This window comes from Lonchura striata, chromosome 1A, assembly GCF_050655825.1.
Source record: "Lonchura striata isolate lonStrDom1 chromosome 1A, ASM5065582v1, whole genome shotgun sequence".
Lineage (NCBI taxonomy): Eukaryota > Metazoa > Chordata > Aves > Passeriformes > Estrildidae > Lonchura > Lonchura striata.
In genome coordinates this window covers 59,337,311-59,362,927 of record NC_140741.1, presented here as the reverse complement: position 1 = coordinate 59,362,927, position 25,617 = coordinate 59,337,311, and the positions used below count along the sequence as shown (strand labels likewise).

At 38.9% G+C, this 25,617-nt stretch overlaps 1 protein-coding gene across 2 annotated transcripts in view; it reads right to left on the bottom strand.

Annotated features, from left to right (window-relative positions):
* Positions 1-434: 434 nt before the first annotated feature.
* The window catches only part of SLC17A8 (solute carrier family 17 member 8), a 36,246-nt gene continuing 11,063 nt past the window's right edge, over positions 435-25,617 (bottom strand). For both annotated transcript variants that reach the window (XM_021552730.4, XM_085568947.1), the window contains exons 2-12: positions 18,990-19,242; positions 16,785-16,903; positions 13,272-13,386; positions 12,717-12,804; positions 10,803-10,889; positions 9,743-9,882; positions 8,148-8,297; positions 5,527-5,659; positions 4,140-4,250; positions 2,671-2,798; positions 435-2,040 (exon numbers count right to left, since the gene is read on the bottom strand). In XM_021552730.4, the coding sequence (XP_021408405.1) occupies positions 1,702-2,040; positions 2,671-2,798; positions 4,140-4,250; positions 5,527-5,659; positions 8,148-8,297; positions 9,743-9,882; positions 10,803-10,889; positions 12,717-12,804; positions 13,272-13,386; positions 16,785-16,903; positions 18,990-19,242 (1,663 nt within the window). In that variant the 3' untranslated portion in view covers positions 435-1,701. The remainder of the gene's footprint in view (positions 2,041-2,670; positions 2,799-4,139; positions 4,251-5,526; positions 5,660-8,147; positions 8,298-9,742; positions 9,883-10,802; positions 10,890-12,716; positions 12,805-13,271; positions 13,387-16,784; positions 16,904-18,989; positions 19,243-25,617) is intronic.

Here is a 25,617-nt window from a genome sequence, read left to right as displayed (position 1 = left end):
TTTAAAAGACATTATTTTCTGACTTAGCAGCATAAAGACAAGTTTTTTTTGGAGACGCTTATTAATAAATTGGGTTTTTTTAAAAGCAGGATTGAGCTGTACCATAAAACTACCCCTTTCATTAAATTATCTGCTCATATCAAAAGTCTTCACTCTAGTCAAATTTGGCACTTTCCTTCTTACTGATATACAGTTGCAGATTGGATTTTGCTGAGTAGAAGAGACACAAGAGACGAGAACAGAGAATTAGCTAACTTCCCAATATAACTTTTTGTAGGGAAGATAAATAATCCATGGATTCAAATTAATGTACAAGTGCAATTGCATTTTAATAAAATAACAAAATGCATGTGAAATGTTCAAACCTTGTGTGCATCACAGTGGCTGCACACAATACATGAGAGCAATAAAACATCACAAAGAACAGCATAGGCTAGACAAGATAGCTTTCACTTGAATTTAATGAGGCAGTAGTCATGAGAGACAAATTAAATCACTTACTAAAATGATCCATTCTGAAAAGAGTATTAATGCCGCAATGAGTCTCTGAGTTGCAGCTAACTGAGATGATACAACATGCTCCACTGTTTGATTCCAGAAATGGTAGAAAAAGGCTAAAGCCACTTTATACTGTCAAATGTATACCAATGGCAGAGGGTAATTACTTTTATACATAGGTACCCTGTTAACTCTCAAGTGGTACAGTGTTTCATTCATAGCAAGAACAAGACTGAGGCATTGAAAAGTTACAGATCCAGAACTAAATACTCCTGTAAGTAAGTTCATTCACCTAAACAAGGACTGTTGGTGTTGAGAGCAGGAACCCTATCAGTATAATACTAGACAAATATATTCAAATTACTCCATAATAATGAATTGAGTGAGAATCCTAATCAAAACAGGGCTAAGATTTCCTTTCTTAAGGATAATATTGCATCACTAACCATGATTTTGTATTCAAAATTATTTCATGCCGGCGCAAAATCTTTGGAGGGGGAGAAATTTTACAAGTATCCATTTTATGGTCTTACCCATACTCTGTGGGGTGTGCATATAAAGATATCTGCCAATCAGTTTGTAGGAACTGTTGAAGCAATCCTGTGCCACCTCTGCCACTTATTCCTCTTCCCCTTGTATGACTATTAGTAATTAATTACAGCCTACTGTCATAAATCTGCTTTTCCCTCTGCTCTAATCTTTCAGCATGAACTTCTGATTTGACATGGATTAAGCAGTTCAAATGCCACCCTACAGGAATCCTAAAAAGGCAAAGCAGGGCTGCTCACTACAGACTGTGACACCACTGGAGACTAGGGATTACACAGATCACCGTGGATCCACCATCTGGTATCACTTGTCCTTTCTCCATTCAGATGACATGATGAGGGAACTCCTTGCTCCTGCACTAAGGTCTACAGCTTGCATCAAGCAGGAGCCCTGCTAGGGTTTGTCATCTAACTGGCACAGAAGCTCTCCCAAGGTCATATAATGGCTGGAGAGGATTTAGGATCACTTATTCCAGTCCTGTTGTTGTTAGCCGTCTTACACACCACTGGGAGAGAACTATCACCCCTCAAATCTAGCCAAGTGGCCAGATGATATGTAATTGAATAAGACAATAAATGTGAATACCAGATGATTTGGGGCAGCTAGGCAGGAGTCATGGGAGTAGCTGCTATATAAATCTTACAGTTCCAAGTCTTAAGACAAATCTTGAAAATTTCCATTTTCATAATGGTAAGAAGTCTGTTCCTCCATGTCTTGAGTTACTTGCTTTTGCTTCCTCCATTCCCTTCTCTGTACTTCACTATTTTGACTGGTAGCACCATACGTTTTCTTTGGACTTACAAAAGTTTCATTGTTCATCTCTGTTTCCTCAGCCAGTTCATCCTGATCAATTATGCCACATTTCTCTTCACTGAGGTTTTCGGGGTCAGCCCATTCCTGCTTCTCCCCAGAAGCAAAGATAGCGTAGAATATCACACCACTGTAATGCACCAGGGCTGCAATCAGAAAGACGTTCTGCCATTCTTCACGGGTCTGAAAGAAAGGTGCAGGTCTCATTAAGTTTCCAGTAACAAGAAATATCGCTTTCCAAATTACACCATGAATTAGCACATAACGAGGAATGACTGTGATCACTGATTCCTGATGCTGAAGACAAAATAACTTATGAAAACCATTGCAAAGTTTTTTTTAAAAATATATACCAACACTAAATACAATAAAACTTAGGTTTCTTTGTTGTTTTTTTTCTCACAGTAAAGTTTCACTCTTGCATGTGAAGTATTTATGGAGTTGGAAATGCAGGGATTTCTCTAACAACTACATGAATATTATTGTAGATCAATGTTTGCTTAGAAACTCTACCATGGGGGTATGGATGCATTACAATGAAATTTTTCAAGCCCTATAAGCATTGCACAGTTGTTTGGAGATACTGCAGAGACTCAGGCTCAGGTGGTATTAAATAATATCTAGCCTACACAGATAATTAGTTATAATAGCTGAGAATTAGGCCAAGGTGGTATTTAAAAAGTGAATGCTTAAGACAAATAAAAAAGCAGCTGCAGAGACCAGTGGTGGAATGGCATTCCCAGGAATCTTTGAAATGTCTTAAATTTGTTGCATTACCTAACCCTTTTCCTAGAAAACATGGAGAAATGTTACCTTATGTTTTGTCATTGCACCAACAATGAGTGGGCACACCATTCCCGATAGTGTCCCCACGCCATTGGAGATCCCCATCAGAATGCTGGCATAACGAGGGGCTATGTCCAGGTGATTCACATTGAAGCCTACATAAAATGAGAGAAACAGACAGCTGAACAGCTTTGCACTACCAGGCCAACAGGGCTTCCTACAGCCATTCTGGCTGAAGAAGACTGAAAAGGTTAGCAACCTCCCTACTGCACCTCTGAGGAGTATGTTGTATAGAAAATAAAGTTTAGTTTGGCTTTGTTTGAAGCGTCTGTACTTTCCATTTTCTCATACTGGAACAGCGAGCTTGCAAATATTGTTAATTAAGGAATCAATGCCTCAGATTAGTGAAATGTCTTCTATCTTTTTATTTTATATGTAGTATTCTTCTTAATTAAATTCTTTCTGTGTTTTAACCACATGAATGGTTTAACAGCAGTTTAAAAACATGATAAAAAAATACAATATAAACCAATAAGAAAAACAATTATCCTTACTGTAGTGTGTCTTCTGAGCACTTATTAAATAAAAACAAATACTAAATATCAGCTCAGATAATTATAATTCCTGAGGTAATGAAAATTGGTCATATTAACTATGGTTGATGACAAGAAGTGACAATTAATTCCAAGTGTATGGTAATAAACAGGGTAAGGAATAGACTCCTGGGAAAATCCTGTAATAAAAGTTCATCAATAGAAATGGCCAGCTATGCAAGGACCTCGTAACTGAGTAGCAAAACCACTTCCCATCTGCAGAAACCTGAAATAACTAAAGACCAGCTGTTACTTTGCTGGTCAATTTTGTTCAATAGATCCATGTTCTTGGCCATCTTCTTGGAAGATCTTCAATCTTAAGAAAATCTTTAATCTTCATAGCAAAGGAGTTTTTTTCAGTGATGCTGGTACTGATGGTGCCACAAAGCAGCTTGAGACTAGAAAACGTGGCTGAGACTCATAAAATGTTAGAAACAACTTCTGGAGAAGGGCTGGATGTACGATGCAACAGAGGGAGGGCTGACAAAGAAAGCAGAAATTGGGTGCTAGGGCTGGGGACAGGATTGCAACTGACAGCCTTTGTGCAACTATTCACTGCAGAGTAATCTCTCTCTCCCTCTCTGTCTTTCCTTTTAGGCATACAGTTAAATAGGATGAAAAGGTGACGGACAGTGTAAAATTATATTAGGAAAAAAACAGCATAAAGCTGATGCAAATTGGAATCAATAAAGAGCAAATTCTTTTCAAAGCTTCAGGTATTGTGTGCAACATGTTTCATAGATACCGAAGTAAATTAGTTATGATATAGGAAGAAATAATGAACACCCCATAAGTTGCCACATTAAGAGCAAACAAAATATTAGAAATTATGACAGTAAAAACAGCGAGGGTAATAACATCAGTTTTATCAGGAATAAAAGCAAGAATAAGATTAATTCTTACCTGAAATTGCAAAGCCGCTGAAGCCTACTGCTAACACCAGAAAGGAAATAGCCACACCTTTTGTGTGAGAATAACCAACCACCAAAAGTAAGGTTGCTTCCATCCCAAAGCCTTCCAATGAAACACATGAGAATGAATTATATTTAAATTCCTAGTTGCCATGAAAATACTAATAAGCACTATCCAGAGTAGCAGCTTAAAATGAGAGAAAATTATTTTTTATCTTTTAGCTATTCTTGAACACACTTGGGAGCTTTGTGCATTTGCAGAAATATTTGTATATTTATTGTTTGAGAATATATTCTTTATTTCTCCTCATTCACTGCTGTATACATGACCCAAACAGCTGGTGAAGTTAATTCACTGTATTCACTGAGCAATACAGGAAGACAATTGAAAAAGTGAGTATGTGCAAAGGGCAGAAAAATTCACAAACCCACAAACATTTGAGTGAAAGAAGAAAAACACTTGCCTTTAATTTCTTGTGGTTGTAGTGGCACAAGATGGTATTGGTAAATGGAACAAAATAGTGTTTTACATACAACTGTGTGACCAACACAACAGGACATCCCTGAGCATCACAGGGAACTTCCAGACTCTGCCATTACTGGAAATTAGTATTTTCTAATATGCAAGATTACAATCCTTCTGTTTTGTTTTGTTTTAATGACACTATTAATATGCCCTGAAAATAAAATTAATTTAACCATCCTTTCTAAAGATGCATAGCCAAGTTATGTGGTATCACTGGCTGCAGGCATCTCTATTTCTAGGATCCTATGCCATCTATAAATAATGCAAGCCAGCAATTGGCAGTGGGCAACTAATGACTCTACAGACTGCCTGGCTTGAAATATTTTCTTTAATTCAATATCAACCCTATATGTCACAGATTTTTCAGTTCAGTGACTGAATACGAAACAAATTATTTTGTGCTGAGTTAATATTTTCCTGTTCATCCTTCACTTTTTACCCCCACCCTAAACATTTCAGCCTTAACTTGTCAGTGGGCTCTGCTGGGAGTATCAAATGGGAACATGGCCAGTTACTTCAAGAATGTACCCACTGGGAAAGGGTGTCTCCAGCACCTTGGTACAGGGATAATTTTGTCTGTATGAGTTTGCATGATTAAGTCTATTTGATCATACTATGCCCATTCAATCATTAACCAGATTTCTCGTCTCCTCCTTTTTTTAAAGCATGCTCATATGAGTAAGGATTTATGTCATGAGGCATCAGCTCTCCACTTAATGCTTCAGATTAACCAGCTGTAAACACAATGTTGAATAAATTATTTCTTGTCACAATTAGACATGGATGAAACTATGATACTTGCATTGATTGCAGCACACAATTGAAATGTCATATTTTCAGAATCCAATAGTACCTCCACAGTTCATGACCTTCCTTACAGTGGTAGTAGTTAAGATCTTCCTGCTCCGTAAGAAGTCAGCTAGTTGCCCTCCGATGGGCACAATGATTGTCATGACCATGTGAGGAACTGCTGACAAAAGGCCAACCTGCAGTTAGAAAAATGTGAGCTTTACTGTCATTTCTCCTTCTAGATTTAGGGGCAAGAGAACAGGAACTATAATGTTTCTTCACCTCTTTTCCCCTGAATCACTTTATCTGATTACAGCAGATGCTCAAAACTGGGTGAGCAAAGATCTTGTGGCCCAGGAAGAGAAATCAGAGCACAAGTGAGAATCTCACCTTAGAAATGTCATGCAATATCCAGTTCATATTAAATTCTATCATAGACATCACAAAGCCCTGTCATATGTGTCCTGATACCGGAGTCCTCTATCTTGGTTTTCAAGTGCGTTTATATATTTTTATTATTCATGTTCTCAAGGACCTCCTTCCTGAACAAGAAATCAATCCCTGTTACCTGCCTCTGTGTAAAGGAAGGAAGCACCTGCACATTGCATAGGGACTGAAGACCATACAGCATAAAACCTGACATAATGAAATAATTTTACAAATAACTAAATAATCATATATGTAAAAACGTGGATTTATATTTATTCTTGTGGGATAACAGACTACAAATTAATGTTCATCCGCTTTTCATTTTCACAGAATCCAAGAATCCCACAATGGTTGATGTTGGAAGGAGTCTCCTTCTGCTCAAGCTGGACTGCCTAGAGGATATTGCCCAGAAATGCGTCCAGACAGCTTCTGAGTATCTGCAGGAGATTCCACATCCATTCTGGGGAACCTTTTGCAGAGTGCAGTCATCCTCTTAGTAAAAAAGTTTTTCCTCATGTTCAGAAGGAACCTCCCATGTTCCAGTTTGTGCCCTACTGAGCACAAAGGTCAGCTCAGAGCACTACTGAAAAGACCCTATTTTTGTCTTCTTTACACTCTCCCTCCAGATATTTGTACATATGGATGAGAACCCTGCTGAGCCTTCTTTTCTCCAGGCTAAACAGTCCAAGCTCTCTCAGCCTTTTCTCATAGGAGAAATATTTCCACTTCTTCATGGCACTTCATTGGACCCTCTCCAGTACGTGCATGTCTCTCTTATACTGTGGAGCCTGGAACTGGACACAGTAGTTCAGGCATGCCCTCACCAGTGCTGCATAGAGGGGAAAGATCACCTCCTTCTCCCTGGAGGCCTTTGCATGGTGCAGCCCAGGATACCATTATTCTTTACTGCAAGGACACACTGCTGGCTCATGTCCAGCCTGGTGTTCAGCAGGACTCCCAGGTCCTTTTCTGCTAAGCTGCTTTCCAGCCAGGCAGATCCCAGCATGTACTGGTGCATGGGCTTGTTCCTCCCCAGGTGCAGGACTTTACACTTTCCCTTACTGGGCTCCATGAGGCTTCTGTCAGCCTCCTTCACCAGCCTGCCGTGGCTCCTCTGTACAGCAGCACAACCCCGCAGTGAGGCAGCCACTGCCTCTACTTTTGTGTCATCTGCAAACTTGCCGAGGGCACACACTGCTGCCCTCATTAATGAAGACGTCAAATAGGATCAGACTCAGTACAACCCCTGTGACAGTTTTAGCGATCAGCATGTCATCTTCTAGAAGCTTTTCTTTGAAGCAGTAGTTTAGTGAGAAGTTTGTGTTTACTTTCAGAGGTGTGCAACCTTGTTACATTGACAGTTGGCTTTACACTGGTTTTAAAATAATGAGGTTCACAGAGATGCAACTCTAGCATTAATGTAAAGCAGCTCAGAATAAATAGATGTACTTTTTCTTAATATCCCTCTTCTTCACCTCCATGTTGTACTTGGCTAGTTAGACTGTCATTGCTACCATGCCACAACCATTGCTTCTCTTACAGAACCTGGGCACACAGGGCTCCCAGAACAGATAAATATCTTGTTATCAGCCTTAGGCTTGCTTGAAAATAATTACCACATAGTATGTATGTATGCTAAATGAAAGACTTTTAAAACTTCTCTAAAACAATTATTATGTATTCCTCATTCATGCTTTGAAGAGGAAGTGTAACAATTCTGATTTTAATGAAATGGGGGTGACATGGAATACAAACCTATAAAGAATTTGATCTTCATTGCTAATGAAAAGTCACAAAAATCAAGAAGAGGATAAAAATTACCTGGTTAAATGCTGAACAGTCAACATTAAACAAAATGTACATTTCTATTTACTTACTTAGAGGTTTTTCATTATATATGAGGACTCTTAATCAATTATTTCCCAAAATAACTTCTCAATTCTTTCATTTTTCTAGAAATTTGATGCTCACATACTTTTACTTCTATCAGGTCAGCAGAAATATGTAATCCCAAATACTGGGAATAATCTACTGTAATGACTCCAGGATTATCTATTCTCCTCAAATAACTAAACCACAGCACTAAGTGTCATGCCCAGTTATTTCTTTAACATCTCCAGGTATGATGTTCACCTTCTTTCTGGGCAGACCATTTGAATATTTAACCACCCTTTCAGTGAAGAAATTCTTCCTGATGTTCAACCTGAACCTCCCCTGCTGTATCTCCTAGGTCACTGCTTGTTCTCAGACATTTACCTTGCTTATTGCAAATCCAAAGACTTCTTCAAAGTAAGCAGGCTGACTTATAAGGAGCAAATAGAAGGTCCAGCTTCTGCAGAAGTTTGCCACAATGATTGCATAAACTGGCATTGAAGTGAAAAATCTCCTCCAGGGAGTACTAAATTTCTAGGGGAAAACCACACAAAATTGGGTAGATAGAGGCAAAACAAAGAACCAGTATATTTAATTATCAAGCCTATTAGGTACATTGCATACAACTTACATCACAGATCACTTAAAATGCAAGTGAAATTCTGGCAAAAAAGAGGTAGAGAAATTTTCTTAGAACAGTTAGTATTCTTAAGGTGGATACTGCACTAATATTGCCCTGCTCACTGAAATTACATGAGGTCTTCTGGAATCCTGCTATTGGGATAACAAGATTAGTTAAAGAATCAGAAAAAAATGGAGAAAACCTTGTCCCATTCCTTGCTTTTTGGCATGATGCAGTTTGTGACATTCTGCTGAAATGAGTGGGAAAAAAGGGGTGTCCAAGCAAAGACACATGCAGTAGTGCAGCAACAAGCAACTACCTGCTTCAACCTAATTAGTTTAATTCAGAAAAAAAAGGCCTGTGGTACAGAATTGAATTTCTGTAACTTGCCTTTTTGGCATTTTCAATTAGTATTGTGCTCCAATACTCCATACAGCAGGAAACATACTTCAGAGACCTATTGATTTTTAATAGAATTCTAATCAGAAGCTGAAATCTGTAGCTATGGCAATACGCATTGATATTCTCCTTTCTTTAAAAAAAAAAATGTTAATTGTGCTCTATGGTGCACCATACATTTGCAGCTGTGCATGCACCCATGAAGTTGGTGTCAGTTTCCTCTGCAGTAAAACCATCTTACTGCAAGGAAAATCCATGACCTGGAACAAGTGTGTTTGTGTCTCCAGCCAAGACTTGATCAGCCAAATTTCAGATGCATGCCCAAAAAGATAGACTGGTATTTTACACTCCTAGCACAGCTGTTATCCAAAACATACAGAGGAAAAAAATGGAGTTACTTTGTTCCAGAATGTTCAAAACGGAAAGCTAAGAATGAACAACACCTTTGTTTTTCACTACTGTCAAAAAAAGTTGTCTAAGGGAATGGAGGGAAGTTTGATGGGAAAATAGGTTTTAACTCAAAGTTTCCGAGGTCTTCTCAGAGAGAGGATAAGGAGCCTCAAAGAACCTGAGCTGCTGTGAGAGTGAGTAGGGCAGAAACCCAGTCCCTAAGCTATTAGATTTGCAGTCATCCTTAACAGGAGTTCAAAAGGCAGCTGGATAATTCAGTATCTGCAGTCAGATTCTTATTTAGCTAAATCCATGAATATTTTTTAGAACAAAAATGTGGTTCCCCCTCCCAACCCATCTCTTCCCTCCCTAGGTCAGAGAAGCACCATAAACCAGGAGCTTAAACAGCAGTACGTTTTCCTGTGCTCAGCTGGTCCAGCTGCAAGAGCCTGATTCTGTAATTTTCTTGAAAGGAAAAGCCCATTTCTGCTAACAGTATCCATCCAGTCATATGCTCATCTGCAAAGTGCTTACAAATGAAAATAAGGAAAGCCTTTTTTTTACTTACACTTGCATTAGCTAGGCTGGCTCCTTCTCCTATACTTGTTTCTATATATATCTTTTCTTCATTGGTTATTGTTGGATGCGCAGCAGGGCTCTCATAGGCATGAAGCAGCCAAAACACATACCAAACAATCCCAAACATTCCTGAAGAGGCAGGAAAAGCAACTTGTTTTCAAAGTCAATAAAGGTACACTTCAATATCTGCAAGCCTTGATTTTTTGTTTCAAGTGCCAGTTAAACAAAATCTGCAAAGAAATTATGCCCAGGGAAGTAACAAAATATGGCAACTAACTCTGTGTATATTGTATGCCTGCTTGCAAAGCATTTGAGTGTTTTGTCACTTTTATTACGTTATGCATGGGGCAAAGAAAAGGCAGGAATAAAACTCTCTGTAGAACCTAGGGAAAAAAAAAAAAAGGAGACAGGCCATAAAGTGGTGGCAATCTGTAATGAAGGGACTTCACTGTAAGATGGCAACGGCAAATCTTGTGCTGTGTCCTGTATTTCTAGGGAAGACAGAGAAAACCTACTTTAACTGGACTGCTGATGTGCAAAGCTGGTGCAGCCACCTCTGCCATACACTGTGAGGGGAAGAATGAGGCACCACAGATCAGCCACAAGGCCATACCTGTGGGACTACTTTGTAAAGTGGCACTGCTTTATTCAAGATGGACAGCATGGGGAAGATTTCTCAGGGCAGAAGTTTTCAGGTCCATTTGGCTCCTTGTCAGCAGCATTTGCTGTAACTTTTGCTGTTAGTGTGCACTCTGGGGCAGGTCCTACACAAGTGTTTGTGCTGCAGAGGAACCTTTGCAACTGCATGCAATCCTGTCACTGGGTGACCATGGGCTGCAGCCTGGCCATTACAATTTTACAGCCTTTTGTAACAGATGATTATGAAATGAAAGCTCTCAGAATCTGTAATAAGTAAGGAATAAATTGGAGCACCCATTTGCAACCTCTTCATTCACCAAAACATTTGATCCATCCTTGTTAGACAGGTTTTAGTAAATGACTGGCAGTACTGATCTAGTGGCAGATGTCCTTCATGTTAAGCAACTCACCATAAATATAAAAGACTGATGACCATCCTATGTACTGTACCAGCACACCTGCCAGAGGCATGGCCACCACCGCACCTGCATAAGACCCTGAAGAGAAAATAGATCAGTAAAACATGTCAGCTGGAGTAGGTTTGCCCAGCTTTAGAACAGCTGATCCAGACAGGTGTTCAGGCGAGCAGAACAGGAGGGATGTGTTTGACTGACTTTTTATGAACTTGGAGAATGGGATGAAAGCTGCAAAGTTTTGTCTGGGGTGACAGAAAGCACTGACCTCTCATGCATCACCAGTCTTATTTTGCAAAGTTGTGCCCTGTATGGAAATAGGATTTGCAAATCCAAGACTGATGACAGATGACTACAGAGACACATGCCATATGTGTGCTCTTGAGGGGGAAATCCTGCCTGGCATTGTGGTGTGTGAGGTGAGTTTTGGAGAAGATAACGGGCCAAGTTTCAGAAACTTCATGGAGGAATCCTGATATGTTGGGAGGCTTTTGTCATGGCCCTACACCCATGATCACACAAGAACTGGTAGCAGAGAGGGTCTTCAAACCAACCCTGAGTCTGTGTAACCATGCTTAATTCATATCAGCAACATAAACAGCTGGAATAAATAGCCAAATGTTGACAGGGGATAAAAGAGGATAAAAATTGTTCTGTGCCAAGGTTTCTGATTGGGAAATACATATTACCGGTAAAATATATTTCTAAGTGTCTCGTGGAAAAAGATGAGTATTTAAGTGCAATCTAGATAATAAGTTTCAGTGCAAGACAGTGCCAATGGCTTTACATGTTGCTCTGAATTATTCTAGGAAATGAGATACTTGTGGTTTTGAGTAGTACATGTTTTGTTAATAAACATTTTTTAATGCTCTACTCATTAGCAAATACTTCCCTGCAATGAAAAACTTTTCCCTCATCTTCATGTAATTCATTTTTCCTACAGCTTTCCTACAGAAAAGCCTTAGGCCAGAATGTAGATAAAAAACCCAGGAACTTACTTAACCTGGATTTTCCTAATTTTTCCATTGCTCCTATGCACCTTTCAAGTGTAAGTATCAGTGATCTGCAGCCACTAAAATTGGTGTCAAACTGAAGAATAGATCCTTCTCTAGAGATCCCATGCTAGGAATTTCAAGGAGGGAACACTGAGAGTGTAGAGGCTTTTCTTTGGGTCTTTTGTTTTGCAGGAAGTGAAAACACCTAAATAATTAAAACCTGAAGCCATAGGTAGTAAAAACAAAATTCCCATAATATACAAACATGGGGCTTTTTCCACTTGCTTCACTCTTCCTTTTATTCTTTTCCTTGTTTTTTAGTGCTGTATTTTCCCCAGCCATACAACTCTACTGCTGATGGACAGAATTTTTTTCCTGTGACTTTTACATTTTCACTGAACATTTTCTCCTACAGACATTCATCTTCAGCTGTCAGCACTGGAAAGGAACACAGAGAAGAGAGCAAAGTATATGTCTGATCATAACTCAAAACAGAATGAAGCAGGACAGCTGCTGGCAAGAAGCTACATCATCTCCACTGCAGTATATTGAGCAACCAGCCTAAAGTACTGAAGTCTTTTTTGGATAATTTTAAAATGCGTACTTGTTTAGGAGCACCCATTGAGTATGCATAACAAATAGAATCCCTAAAGATGATGCAAATAAGAAATAAAATATCATTTCTCTCATATGAACCTCTAGACCCATTTTAGTTTATTATGAGAGCCATTTTGAGTGTTGGCTTTAAATGATAAAATGATGGCATATTAAACAAAAGAGGACTCACAAGCTCCTAAGCTTAGGGAACAAGGTGCAAGGGCAGAGGGTCTGTGCAGCTCCTTGAAATAATGAAATTAACAAAGTAAATCTAATAAGGATACATGCTTGCATAAACCATATAAACCCATCAACTCACCACAGAATGAAGTGGTAGCCAACCTGCTTCTCTCCAGTGGCGGGGCCCACTTACTCCACATCCCGTGGCAGGCTGGGTACGTGACACCCTGGCAGACATTTCACACATCACATGATTTGCTTTCACTGAATTCCCCTTGAAGTAGTTTCTGATGCTATTCCTATTGCCTAGGTGTTTGTCACCATGGAATGATATAGGAAGGGTAAGGTAAGTCTGGAAGAGCTCGATTGTTTGAGTATGAAGATGTCACACTAATCTGAATTACCTATTACCTGAATAGTAATATGTTCTGAGGTAAAAACACTGTTTAGTATATGCAGTTGATGGCACAAGAAAACTAAAATAACTCAAACTGCAGCACCAGAAACATACATTTTTCTTTAAATAAACTTAGAAACATAAATCAGTATAATGAAGAATTATAAATTCAAAATGAGCAGCAAGTAAAACTGTATATTGATCAGAAACTCTGATAGAAAGAGGTCTTACCCTTTCTAGAACCAAATCTCAAAATCAAACCCAGTTTGAAAGGACCAAAATCATGTGTGCTCCTACCTCCACCAAACCTTGAAGAATTCTTACAAACATCACACAGCCATAATGCACTCTCGCTGCAGAAGGGATGATCATGTTCAGTGTAGATGTTAGAAAGATAGCTGCACCAAATACCCTATGGAGCAAAGTAGCATGAAATGGAATACAATTATTGTCTATGGTTCAGAAGTGTTTTTATATTCCACTTTGTAAATATTTATAAATTTATTTTAAAATACACTGTTACTATTATTTTTTTCTTTAAATAAGTATTTAAATTGTTTGCATTTCAGTCTCTGAAAACTTGTTCACAGGAAATATATGTGACTTCATTTTTTGTGTGTGGTCTTATTCACAGTAGGATTAATGGATGTGTTATAGCATGAAAAATTTACAATCAGAGAACAACACTGTTTTATCTAAATTCTCTACACCTCTTGACAAAAGCAACAATCCATGCCTAGAGAGCTTATTATCTGAGTCACAAGAAAGCACTAAACAGATGAGCACAAAAGCAAAGAAGCTGAGCAGGCTTCTATATAAATCAATTCCTTTGACACTTCTTTAAGTGACAAAGGAACTGATTTATATAGAAAACAGTCTGAAAATATTAATTAGAATACAAAGCCTACAGTCATATCTTGACATTTAGGAGACTGCTTTAAAAGCCAAGTAAACATCTAACTGAGAAATAAGTATTATCTCTCTGTTGTGATCCCTGAAGAAAAGACTTCTGCCTCTTGCTTTCTTACCACTAATAGAAGCATCAAGTCTGTTATCATAACACTATTGACACAGGGAACTACACCAAATCATGTGAATTAATAACCATGTGAAAGAAAAAACTGTAACAAAGAGAACATGTTTAATTATCCAAACAGCTATCGCTAAATACTGAGTTTAAAATCTCTGCTACTTCTTTTAATGCCAACTCTTAATATGCCTAGGTTGTAAATGAATTATTTATACTGAATTAGAACCAGTCACTCTTCTGCTGCTATTTAAAGGGTTGAGCATTGTTTCCACAGAGACAGCATCTTTTCATCCATTCATTGCCATTTATCCCAAAGAAGTTTGTCTCCACTTTGACAAGAAATATTCCAGGGTTTTTAATTCATTCACATATTCTTCTGTCCTCACTACCACAGTTCCTGGGCAGCTGCCACTTTTGGATCAAGACAGACTTCTTCAGCTACAGACTACTCTGCCCAGCAGGATGCTCTTACTGAAAACTAATATCAAGAGGTGCCTCATGTTTCATTCATCCACCAAGCAATTCTGAAATCACATTTGGATGCATGTTTGAGGATAAGCAGCAAGCTAAAGGGACGGTGTCAGTAAATGGTTAATTAACTTTTTGGTGGAATGCAGATCTACATCAATTTGGGTGAATGTATTGAGTAAATTACGTAGTGTTAGAGGGGTTTGGTGCAAACCCATAAAGCACTCAATATTTTCAGCTATTATGAGATCTATTTGAATCCCTCACTATTATAGATAATTATGTGCATTAGAGAAGTGCCTGGGATGGATCATCCATACGTATGTTCAAGGTTGCACAGTTTAAACAAGTGGCAAAGGAGTCTTTATGTAAATCTGTAAGGTCACTATTAGCATAGAATCTCATTTCCAGAATGGAGCTGGGAAAAAAGAAAGTTTTTCCTCTTTCTAGGGCTGGTAGGTTCATTGGCCACAGAACCCCTGCATTCCTGCCCTGTGTCTTAGCAAATAACCCCTTTGAAACTGAAACTTGGCACCGCTGGTGAACCTACTTAAGCTGAAATTGGTTGGGTAAACAAGGAATAAAGGAAAAACATGGACTTAGTGAATCCTATTACTGCAAATAGAAATTCTCTTTGAGCTCAGCTCTTGAGTTATTTTTGTTCCTCAGCAAATTTTTCTCCTAAACCCAGTTATGATGGGCAAATCCATAATGTAATTTTGTAGTATAGTATTAGAATGAGTTGGAAACTCTCACAGGGATAAATGCAGAGCTTTCTGTACTTGTGCACAGCCTGTACTTAAGGAAACACTCTGCTGAGAGAACACAACAAGTTACAGTGTAAATGTGGTTATTTTACTGTTTGCAAGTAAATTAAGGAAACAAAAGCTAAACTAATAATATGCAGAATTATACAGCCAACAGTGTGCACATCTGTGTTTTGGAGCCCTTCTGCTGCAAAAGCTGGTGGCAAGACTAGAAAGGTTGGAGAAGTGATTAAGCCTTGCTAATTTGCTTGGTTTACTCGGCAGATAGGAAAATATTCTGCCTAGGCACTGTTATGTGGTAAAGAAATGAATTATTGAGGATGAGAACATACTGAGGATGAGTGCTGAAGAAGCAGTGCAAACCAAACTTAGAGTAACTTTTGGTTATGGACAGAAGGGAGTGGGAACAGTCTGGGCAATTCTATGGGATGACTCTGTTCTGGAGAAATTTCCACAAGCACGTATGGGTGGGAAGAACATCCAGGCACTCTTGTAACCCCTTCAGCTCTTTGCAGAATGCAGAAAGAAAAGTACTTTGAATTGGGGCAAAGTACAACATAAAACTGGTCTTAAAGATCCTTTCCAATTCTGACACTATTTGTAGTTAAGTCACATCTTGTTTGCAGAGAATGAAGTTAGTACCAGCCATCTTTTTTTTTATTTTAATCTAAAGATCCCAAGTACCCTTAATATGCACATCTCATCAGCTCATTCACAACCAGCTGTCTTCAGACAACTCCCTCTCTTCTTGTGATAATATTCAAAGTTCTGAAGACCTTTTGAAGTAAAGTCCAAAATCAAAGTTAACAAAATTAACTAGTTTTTATTATTCACATTTTCAAAAGCAGTTGATTTAAAAAAAAAAAAATAAAAATTGGCTGACAAACACATTGATCATTAAAAAAAAAAACACCATACAGATTCTCAGACTTCACCAAGCAGAAATCAGAAGGCTCTATTAGAAGTTCTATGCAATCATAATTAAAGTCAGTACTGTATCCAGCCTTGGCAAGGATATTTGTGTGCATGAGGATAGACTGGTGACTTCATATCATAAATAGTTCTGTAACTCCTTTATTCCCAGCTTCAGTCCACAGGAACTGTGGACTGTTAAAGAAGACCAAAGGAAGACCAAACACTTCTGGAAAGCTATTGTTTGGTGTTAAGTTGAGGTAAAAAGCACTAAGGCAACTTCTTAAAGACAAATGTTTTAACCATTGTTGGAAGCATTATGTGTGATTTTCCTTGAACTCTCCAGAAAGCATTGTTTAGAGAAGAAATGTGTAAATATTTGAGATGAACAAGTTAAATTGAAAAAAATCAGCAACAGACCCATAATGAAAGTCTTGTCCTCTGAAAGAATTTTTGATTAATTATTACTAATGATTAATTATTATGAATAATAATTATTGATAAATACTGAATTTTCAGCTTCAGATGTGCATTTCTGAAACACTGATTTGCTATTTTAGTAATTCCCATTTATGCAGTGTAAAACAGTGGTGAGGCTCTAAAGCTTAATTCATTTGCTTGTTGTTTTCTTACCTGTTAGCAGCCAATTTGTTTGAGATGAACCCTCCTGGAATTTGTGTCACAATGTAACCCCAGAAAAAAGAGCCATGAATGAGTCCTACAGTCTCTGGATCCCAGTTGAATTGGGCTGTCTGTAAAGGAAATGGGACACATGCTGCAAGATAAAGCATAGTCATTGTAAGATAACTATTGCTTAGAAGTCACTCTGTGCTCCAAATCAAGCCTCTTTACTGAGCTGGCTGCTCAGGATTGCTGAGCTTTAAAGCCCCCAGTTAAGGCAAAAGGATGTTCAATTCCCTGTGAGATTACTGCTTTCGCTCTTAGGAGTGGGAAAGGTTTCAGCTGTAAAGTAGTTCATGCTGGACCTTCAACTTTGCCACTTGCCACTGCTTTCCCCTGGTCTCCTTAAACTTGAAGCCTTTGCTTTCAAGACTGCTCAGAGTTATAAGAAGGACCTGATACCTTTCAATGGACATATCCATTTCCCCAAGACTATCAAGGTTGCTTAAGTCATTTGAGTTAATTTGCTTCATGGTCAGATTTGTTCATGGTTTTCCTTGTCAGGGCCCAACTGATCGTCCACTGTCAGCGATAAATGGCATGGAGCAGAAAAAGTTGGGGGCAAGGAGAACATCTAAAGACAAAGCAATCTGAAAATAAAACTAGGCGACACTACCAGTGACTAGTTTATCTTATGCTAGAAGTGATGCCAGGGTAGCCAGTTGTCACTAAAATACCACAGAGAACTAGCAACTGTAGTGATAAGCATTAACATCTCTTTTTTCTATATTACTTTCTGCATGTTAAAAGAAAAACAGGTTGTCACACTCCACTGATTTTTTGCTCACAAAGAGCAAACTGAAAAACAGCTCATTGTTTGACCTACAGCCAGATGGTATTAATTAGCCAGACATGTTTACAGAAGGCTAAAGGGTTTCCCTCCCCAACAATACGCATTTTCATGTGTCCCACTTTCCTGTGCTGAAGCACTTCTGTTTAAACACCAAACTTTATGCTAGCAATTTCCAGTTGAGTTTCTAGGTAGTGTTAATTTCTGAAGGCAAAAACCATGAGATATGGAAGAAGGTTCCTCCTGATCCAGGAGATGCTCATGCCCAAACACTATGAGTTTAGATTTGTGGAAGAAATTTACTCCCATTTTCTGAAATTACCTCTTCTGAGCTTCCCAACGTATGCAGGGACATACTTTCTCTTGCTTAAGTACAGAACCTGCTGGGACTTGTACAGGTCCTGTACTTAAGCAGGACCATGGGGAGCAAGGATTAGACTGAATAAATACAAATTCAGCAGGAAGTCTAAGCATGGCTCCTATGATTGTGAGTCATGGAGACAGGCATTCTTTTGACATTGGAAATTTATGATAGATATTTTCTGCACTCTTCTTTACCAGAAGTTAAAAGATGTAGGAGAAAAGCTGATGAATATTTGCACAGTATTTCATTCAAGAGTCAAGATTCCTATGAATTTGTTAGGCCAAAAACATTCAAAATATAAACCAAAATAAGTCAACAAGTAGAGCAAATGTAGAGATTCAAGTTCATAAAACCCATAAAGAGACACTTGACATCACAGCCAAATACCGAGGGAGGATGGGGAATGCTAAGGTATGGATTGACCTACCTGGGGTGCATTGATAAAGCTGTGTAGGATCTGCAGTGGACCATATGCCATCCACTGCAAATTTGAAAAAAGCTTGGCACCTAGCTCTACCCAGCAATCAACATTGTCAAAAACCTGATGCCTTTTTGCCAGTGACTGCTTTAAGATCATGAAAATTATCCACTGATATGAATGTAGTGGCTGCAGCCCTACATAAAATAATTGATAATTCCTTCTGCAGCAGCATCAGAGCACATTTCCCTGAGAGAGAGTAAGGAGCAAAAGTTTCTGCCACCACAGAAAAATCTGCCTACAAATGACAGATCAGGGCCCTGGGAGACATGCAAACTAATTCAGTTCTCATTTCTGGTACTTATATCCTCTCTATGACATTGCAAATCCTCAGCTCTTGAAGATTTTTATGTGACTTCATCACATAAATAGGAACTAAGTGCCCGCACATCTATGTGAATCAAGACTGATGTGTCTCCCTCATTCTGTTTTTTTAATCTGCATATACACAGGAGTTTGTTATGCAGCATTTGGGTGACTTCACAATGGGATCTGCTCAGAGCAGTGCAAGGAAGATTTTCTCACCCGCAGCTCTGGCTTTCCATCGACATAGACAGTGTTGTTGTTGACCATCTCCACGATGGCCACGCCCAGGTTGCACCTGATGCCGAAGGAGATGCAGAAGCCCAGGCCGCTCATGATGGCGATGATGTAGCGCTTGGGCAGGCCGCAGCAGTAGCACTCGCACCGCGCGGGCCGGCGCCCGCTCGCCGCCACCGGCCGCCCCTCCGCCGTCAGCTCCAGGGGCTCCTCCTCCACATTGCTGCCATCGATCTTCCTGCACAGATGAGGGAGGGAAAAATGAAGGTGGCCTGTCGTCTCAGTAAGATTTGCTGAAAGTGGATGGACAGTTCCATGCTCCGGTCACTCCTGTTGTGAGGTGCTTGTCTCCTGGTAGTGAGGTGAGTTAAAGCTGGGAAAGGTTAGCAGACACTACACTTTTCCCTGAATGACTTCTGAAGGCTGCACGTCTGAGCCATCTAGCCAGACAGCCAGCTGCAACAATTTCAGCATGTTCACAACATGAGCATCTAACTGGAGGTCTGTTGTGATAAATTCTATTGATTCTTTGGAAAACTTACATTTAAATTAATCATAATTTCTAACTAGATAAACTAAGCAGACCTGCCAGTATGTTTCAAGAAAAAATACAAATACAACATAAAACATGGTTTCACTCAGCCCCAAACTTCCTGGAATTCGTTTTCTCCTATGAGACAAAAATCAAAGTTGTACAGCAGAGGAGAAACCTCTCTGGCTTCAGATTCCCTTACTAAAGACACAAAAGAGACAGGCCCAGACTTTCTCTGCCTGGAGGCATTTGAAGTCGTGCATTCCCTCTTCTCTGAAGTACCCTGCCACTACAAGGACTTCATTTGCTCCAAAGTGAACCCCTGCAACTCCTATTGTGAACGTGTTGCCCTTTGTGCAAAATACTTACTATGAAATGAGATCTGAAGGCAGAGGGGCTTTCTGGGCAGTAAATCCGCCATTCCTCATCAGCAGAGGCTGAAAGAGCTTTGCCTGGGACCAAATTTGGTGTGGCAACTGGAGTGCAGTTAGGAAGAACTAGGAGGGAAGATGCCAGGGATGGGGTCTGAATGGGAGCCAATGACACCCAGTTATATCAGCCTGTGAGAGGCTGGCCATCAGCTAACACAGGACTGCAGCTCCTCAGGCTTTGCATAGCCGATCCAGCCTTTCCTTTTCCTACAGGCAATCTACCTGGGATATTTATATTTTAAAAAATTGCACTTCTATGCAATCTGGAATTACATGATAGGTGCAATTAAAATTCTCTCAGTCTGATTAGGGCTATTAACGTTGTGCTGCAAGACCAGGCAGTCTGTGGTAGGAAAGGTGAGGTAAGAGAGAACTAGACACACCCACCAGACCAGAGCTAAATAATTCCTTTTCTAACATTACCTTTCCAGGTCTATTTTAAAATGCAGATTATGGTTTTTCTGACAGGCTGAAACACTTAAGGACATGGCTAGCTGTGAACACGTTACTAACCCACTGAACACTAACCAGGAGCTTAAGGTTAAGCCTTTTCTAAGAGAGGCCTTGATCAGCAGCCTTTCAGTTTTGGCATCACCCTGAAGCAATGAGCTCAGGATCCAGCTCTTTTTGTGCCTGCCAATGAGTACTGTGAAAATATGCACAGTTAATTAATCTAAAGGAAGCCCAGCTTGCCACATAAAATGATGAGATTATTTCATTCACTCTTTTTTGATAAGAAACAACTTATTTCCCTTCTTCCACACATCTGGCTGAGTCTATTTGAAACCTAATGTATATATTTGATATGCATTTGAAACATCAGTTTTCAGTGTGAAAATCAACTTAAACAAATGCTGACAGACCATACATGAATGGGCTAAATCTGACTGTGTTGGGTTTTTTGGGACAGTGTTGGTTAAATCACTGCTTTTCCTAGTTGCTTTAAGTCTAATGTACTATCCATAATTTAACAGTTAGTACTCTGCACTAGACAGTTTACACATGTTCCACTTAAAAATCTCATCATTTTTACACTCTAGGGCTAACTGGAGCATAATTTACTATATTATTCCTTTTTACATCACAATATAAACTCATTATTTCAGCCATAGTCTTAGCAAAAAGAAAATAATCATGCTACAGTCCCTCAGCTCATGTTTTCAAGAAACACTAGAATCACAGTCTTTTGGGCCAAAAGAGAACTCCTGGGATTATTATATTTAATTCCTTTCTCAAACCAGTGCTCACTGCAAGGTTAGATCCTTAGCTCATTGTCAGACTGGAGCAAAGACTTTCCATTCAAGCAAGGTAACACAGAAAATGTGGTTTTACTCTGGTGTTATTTGGGATGATGGCGATTTTATGATTCACCTGTAGGGAAACAGTATTTGTTAATGAAATGAGAGTACAGAGACTAATTCAGTCAGGCACTTGAAAAAGAAGACACCATATATTCTATGCTCTATGTGTTAATAGAGGTAAGTATAAACAGAATGAGATACCAAAATAAAGACCTCAAGAAGTGAAAAACAATTGAATTTTTTAGAACTGTTGTCATTCCCAAAATGTTATTAACAAACCAAAAGAAATAAATTCTCTTCCTCTAACCGAATATAAGATATTGACGGAATTAAATCAATTAACAATTTCCCAAATATTACCAGGGTCTATTTATAAGAGAGACACTAGACTTCAGGGGGTGCATTAATTTGGGCAGCTGGCAAAGATTAGACACTTCATGCAAAGCTAAAACATCTGGATGTTTTCAGTTGGCTGTCAATTCAGATAGTCATGAAAACATCATTCTGCTCCAAATTCAGTGCTAAAATTGGTGACCTAGGACTATAACTGTGGACCAATATTGTCTCTGCAGAGAAATTAATTATTCTGCTATTGTATTTAACTAAGTAAAAGAAACAAGTTGAGGACTGACCCACCACCCCAGATCCACACAGGTTATTTCCTACTCCCAGAAATTAATTTCAATGCCTCTGTACTGGGTTTGTCTTGGAGAAAACTATTTTTCGGTAGCAGTCCAAACACACAGGTATTGGAGTAGTGCAGACATTCACGCAGCCAGTGTCTGCACTGTTTTCTTGGTTTTATTTAATTGAACAGGTACATAATGAAAATATGCCAACTCCATGAAATTATGAGAAATTTATCTTCCAATTGATTCATATATTTTCATAGTGTCAGTGAATATTTTTACTAATTGTAGACCAATGACTTAGAAGAAAACTGCTTCATGGCCAGTGCTCTCCTCTAATTATCAGCCTCATGCAGGAGATGCAGGCATACATTTTCCTGCACAGGAAATGTTCACTCCTTAGATCTATTTTTCCTTTTTTCAGCAAATGTACAACACTTGGCAAGTAAGGAGAGCTAAGTTATTTGAATCTGCATCCATATTCTGTGCTCAAATGCCATAATAACTTCATGCAAAATTTCTCTTTTTTATTGAATGCCTACTCTAACATATACAGAATTTTGAAAGCATGAAAGAAATTTTAAAAATACCTATCAGAAATAAATAAAATCCCTAGAGCACATATACATTCAGGACTCTGTATTTAAGGGAGTTTTAGCAGAGGAATTAGTTCTTTGTTTAAATGATAAATTGGTGCACTAGAATTTAATTTCATTTTATTAAAAACTTATTGATTCTATAGTAACAAATGTTAATAGGCAAATGTTAATAGGCAAATGTTAATATCTGTTGTGTTAAAATCCATTCTAGAATGGATTTCACCAGATGTGGCAGTCTTTCACAGGCAGCTGGAGCACAATCATACACAATGTTCAAAGATCACACACCTACAAATCCAGTAACTACAATGATCCCTGCATAACTTCAGAAACCTATACAGTAATTATCAAAAAATGTCATTAATCCAAAACCAGATACAATCTCCTAAGATCTTATTAATTCTTCAGGGATTTGTCCAGGTGATAATTTTTCATAATAAATCCTGTGCTTGATGCATTGTTACCAAATCCCAGCACAAATATCCAAACTTTCTCGAGTTACTCAGGGCATGGGACCTCTCTTGCTGGTTTCTGCATGGTATTCCCATGAAAACCACAACAAGGCTCAGACACGGAGGGACTGCATGTGCCAGGCGCTGCACTCCTGGGCTGCAGGGCAGTCTCTCCTCAGCGCAGCGGGGCAGCGCTGCAGGGATGCTTGTTGCTGGGTGCTGCGGTGCAGCGCTGCAGGAGCGCACTGAGCCCTGGCACTAACAGTGCTACAAAAGCACGGCTCGTGCATCAGCTGCGTCTGCACATCCCACGCTGTGTTCACAGCACTGCACGGTCTGTTTTTGCACAACAGGAAAATCTGAGAGGAATAACTCCATGATCCAGCACAGCTAGAGGAGCCTTGTCCAATGAAAGTGTCTATTACCCAGCTCCCAGATGCAGTTTTCAGCAATTTAGGCTAATTCACCAAGGGACATCTATAGCAGTCAGAACTACACCTATCAGGGCTACACTTCATACAGCAGCCATGTGGCATGGTCCATATATCTTTTTACATTAAAAGTGACAATATTGGGCTGTAAACCCTCTTAGACACTTCCCACTTCATCAGGAAGCCCACAGTTGACGTTAGCTGGTCCTGAAATCCTGAAATTCTTGGAACAGGCAGAGCCTAAGACCTTACTTTAGTCTTTACCATTTTTCTTGACTGCAGTAAGTTCACAGAAGGACCAAACTGTTTGTGTCTGTCAAGAAGATCTGCAAGAAATCTTTATTTTCTGAGAAACATAATGATGACAGAGCCACAAGTCTCATATTCATTCACCCAAGCCTTGAATTCTCTAATATTTTTTACTGCCCCACTGTATAAAATTAATCAAGAAACCACTTTTGCATTTTAAAAATTATACAAAGCATTTACAACATTTTCTAAAACATCTTCTAATATCTCCCAAATTAAACAGCTGTCAACAGCCTAAAGAAAGGATGGATCTTGAGTCTCTCAGTTCAGTCCCCCCAGCCTCCCTTTCAGTATCCAGACACCCTAAAGTCACCTCTTGTGAGCAGAGGTGACTGCTCACAGCACCCACCAAATAAGCACACCTGTGAGAAGGCAGTAAGCTGCTTTATGCTGCTTGTGCTTTAGCACTTGAGCTGGACTGTGGATAATTGCTATGGAGCAGCTGCTCTTGCAAAGCATCCGCTTCTGGGTCTGCTCTCTTGTTTGCAAGACAGAGGAAATGTGGCAGGAAGGCATAGACCAGTCATATTTACCAAAGCTAAAACACATTTTTCTACCTACTTTGGCAGTTTTGACATCAACACACCACAGTCAGTGAAGTCACGCTTGGAGGTCTAATCAAGGATGTGCATTATAATAATTCGTCAAATTGTGACGAAGGCTAGAAGAGAAGCGAAATTCTTTGTTGATTTTCACCACATTAAAGACAACTGGATTGGATGAAGAGCAAAGTCAGGGTTGCAGCTTGTTATATGTATATAGGTATATGTACCACCATATAAAAGCACAAGTCCAGGCTTTCATTTGTAGACTAAGAGAACGAAATTCATATTAAAAACATGCATGTTTCATTCACTTATGGAAACTTTCAAATATGAATGCATATTTCCTACAGGACTGCTCAAGTTGCAGCAATTCTGAGTGCAGACATAGTAAAAAATATTTATAGTTTGGATTATTTCCTCTGCTGATTGGTACATCTGAGAAAGGCTCTGAGATACCTATGTTTAAAACAGAAAATAATTAAGTTCAACAAACTTTCTTTTATCTCAAGTGATATTTAGATTGATTTGATTCAGGTGCAGTGTTGCTGAAGTTGGCTGCCCCTACTATCAACTGTGTAGGTACTAGCGGATAATCTAAATTCACTAGATACAAACCTTACAGGTATTTAGAAAAACAACCAGCAGAGCCCACAGCAAAGTGAATTTATCATTAAATAAATTACTTGAATCAATGTTCTAAAAGATAAACAGATTTCCTGGAATTACTGTGAAGTATTGTAAAAGTAAAAAAAAGCAAGACATCAGACTTCATCTGTTACACTGTAAATTAGAAAAAGTTAAGTAGAAACTGTGTAGAATACAGATACTCTGTTCACATGATAAAGAAACTGAATAAATACGGTATTTATTGAATATGTGTAAATTCTTCTAAATTTTCTTGTTAGCAAAGGCTTGGTTAGATATACCAATAACTGTTTCTTGACTCAAAATAGCATTCCCAATAGAAGGCAAAGGGGTGGATATGAAAGCAAATACAATTCAGTCACTAGAAACACCTTCAGTTAAAATGTTGGCCTGATCCACACAAAGATTTAAAACACAACATCAAGCATGGAAGAAATGCCACTAACCCCTCTGGCTCTCATCTATTGATTACACAAATAAGTGTTGCCAGGAGCCATTACAAACAGAAATAATCTTCTATTTAAGGGAGAAATCTCTTTCCCTTTATGAAACTTGTAATTTCTTACATTAGAATTTAATTTCTCTAAAAATAAGAATCATCAATTTCTTGGTTCATAAAGCCATCAGGTTAAGATGAAAACCTTAAATGTTTTTTTTTCTGCTTTTGATAGCAAACAGCTGCTTCTTCTTATTCTCTCTCTAATTTGCTAGTGTCAGTAAACTCACACATACACATCTC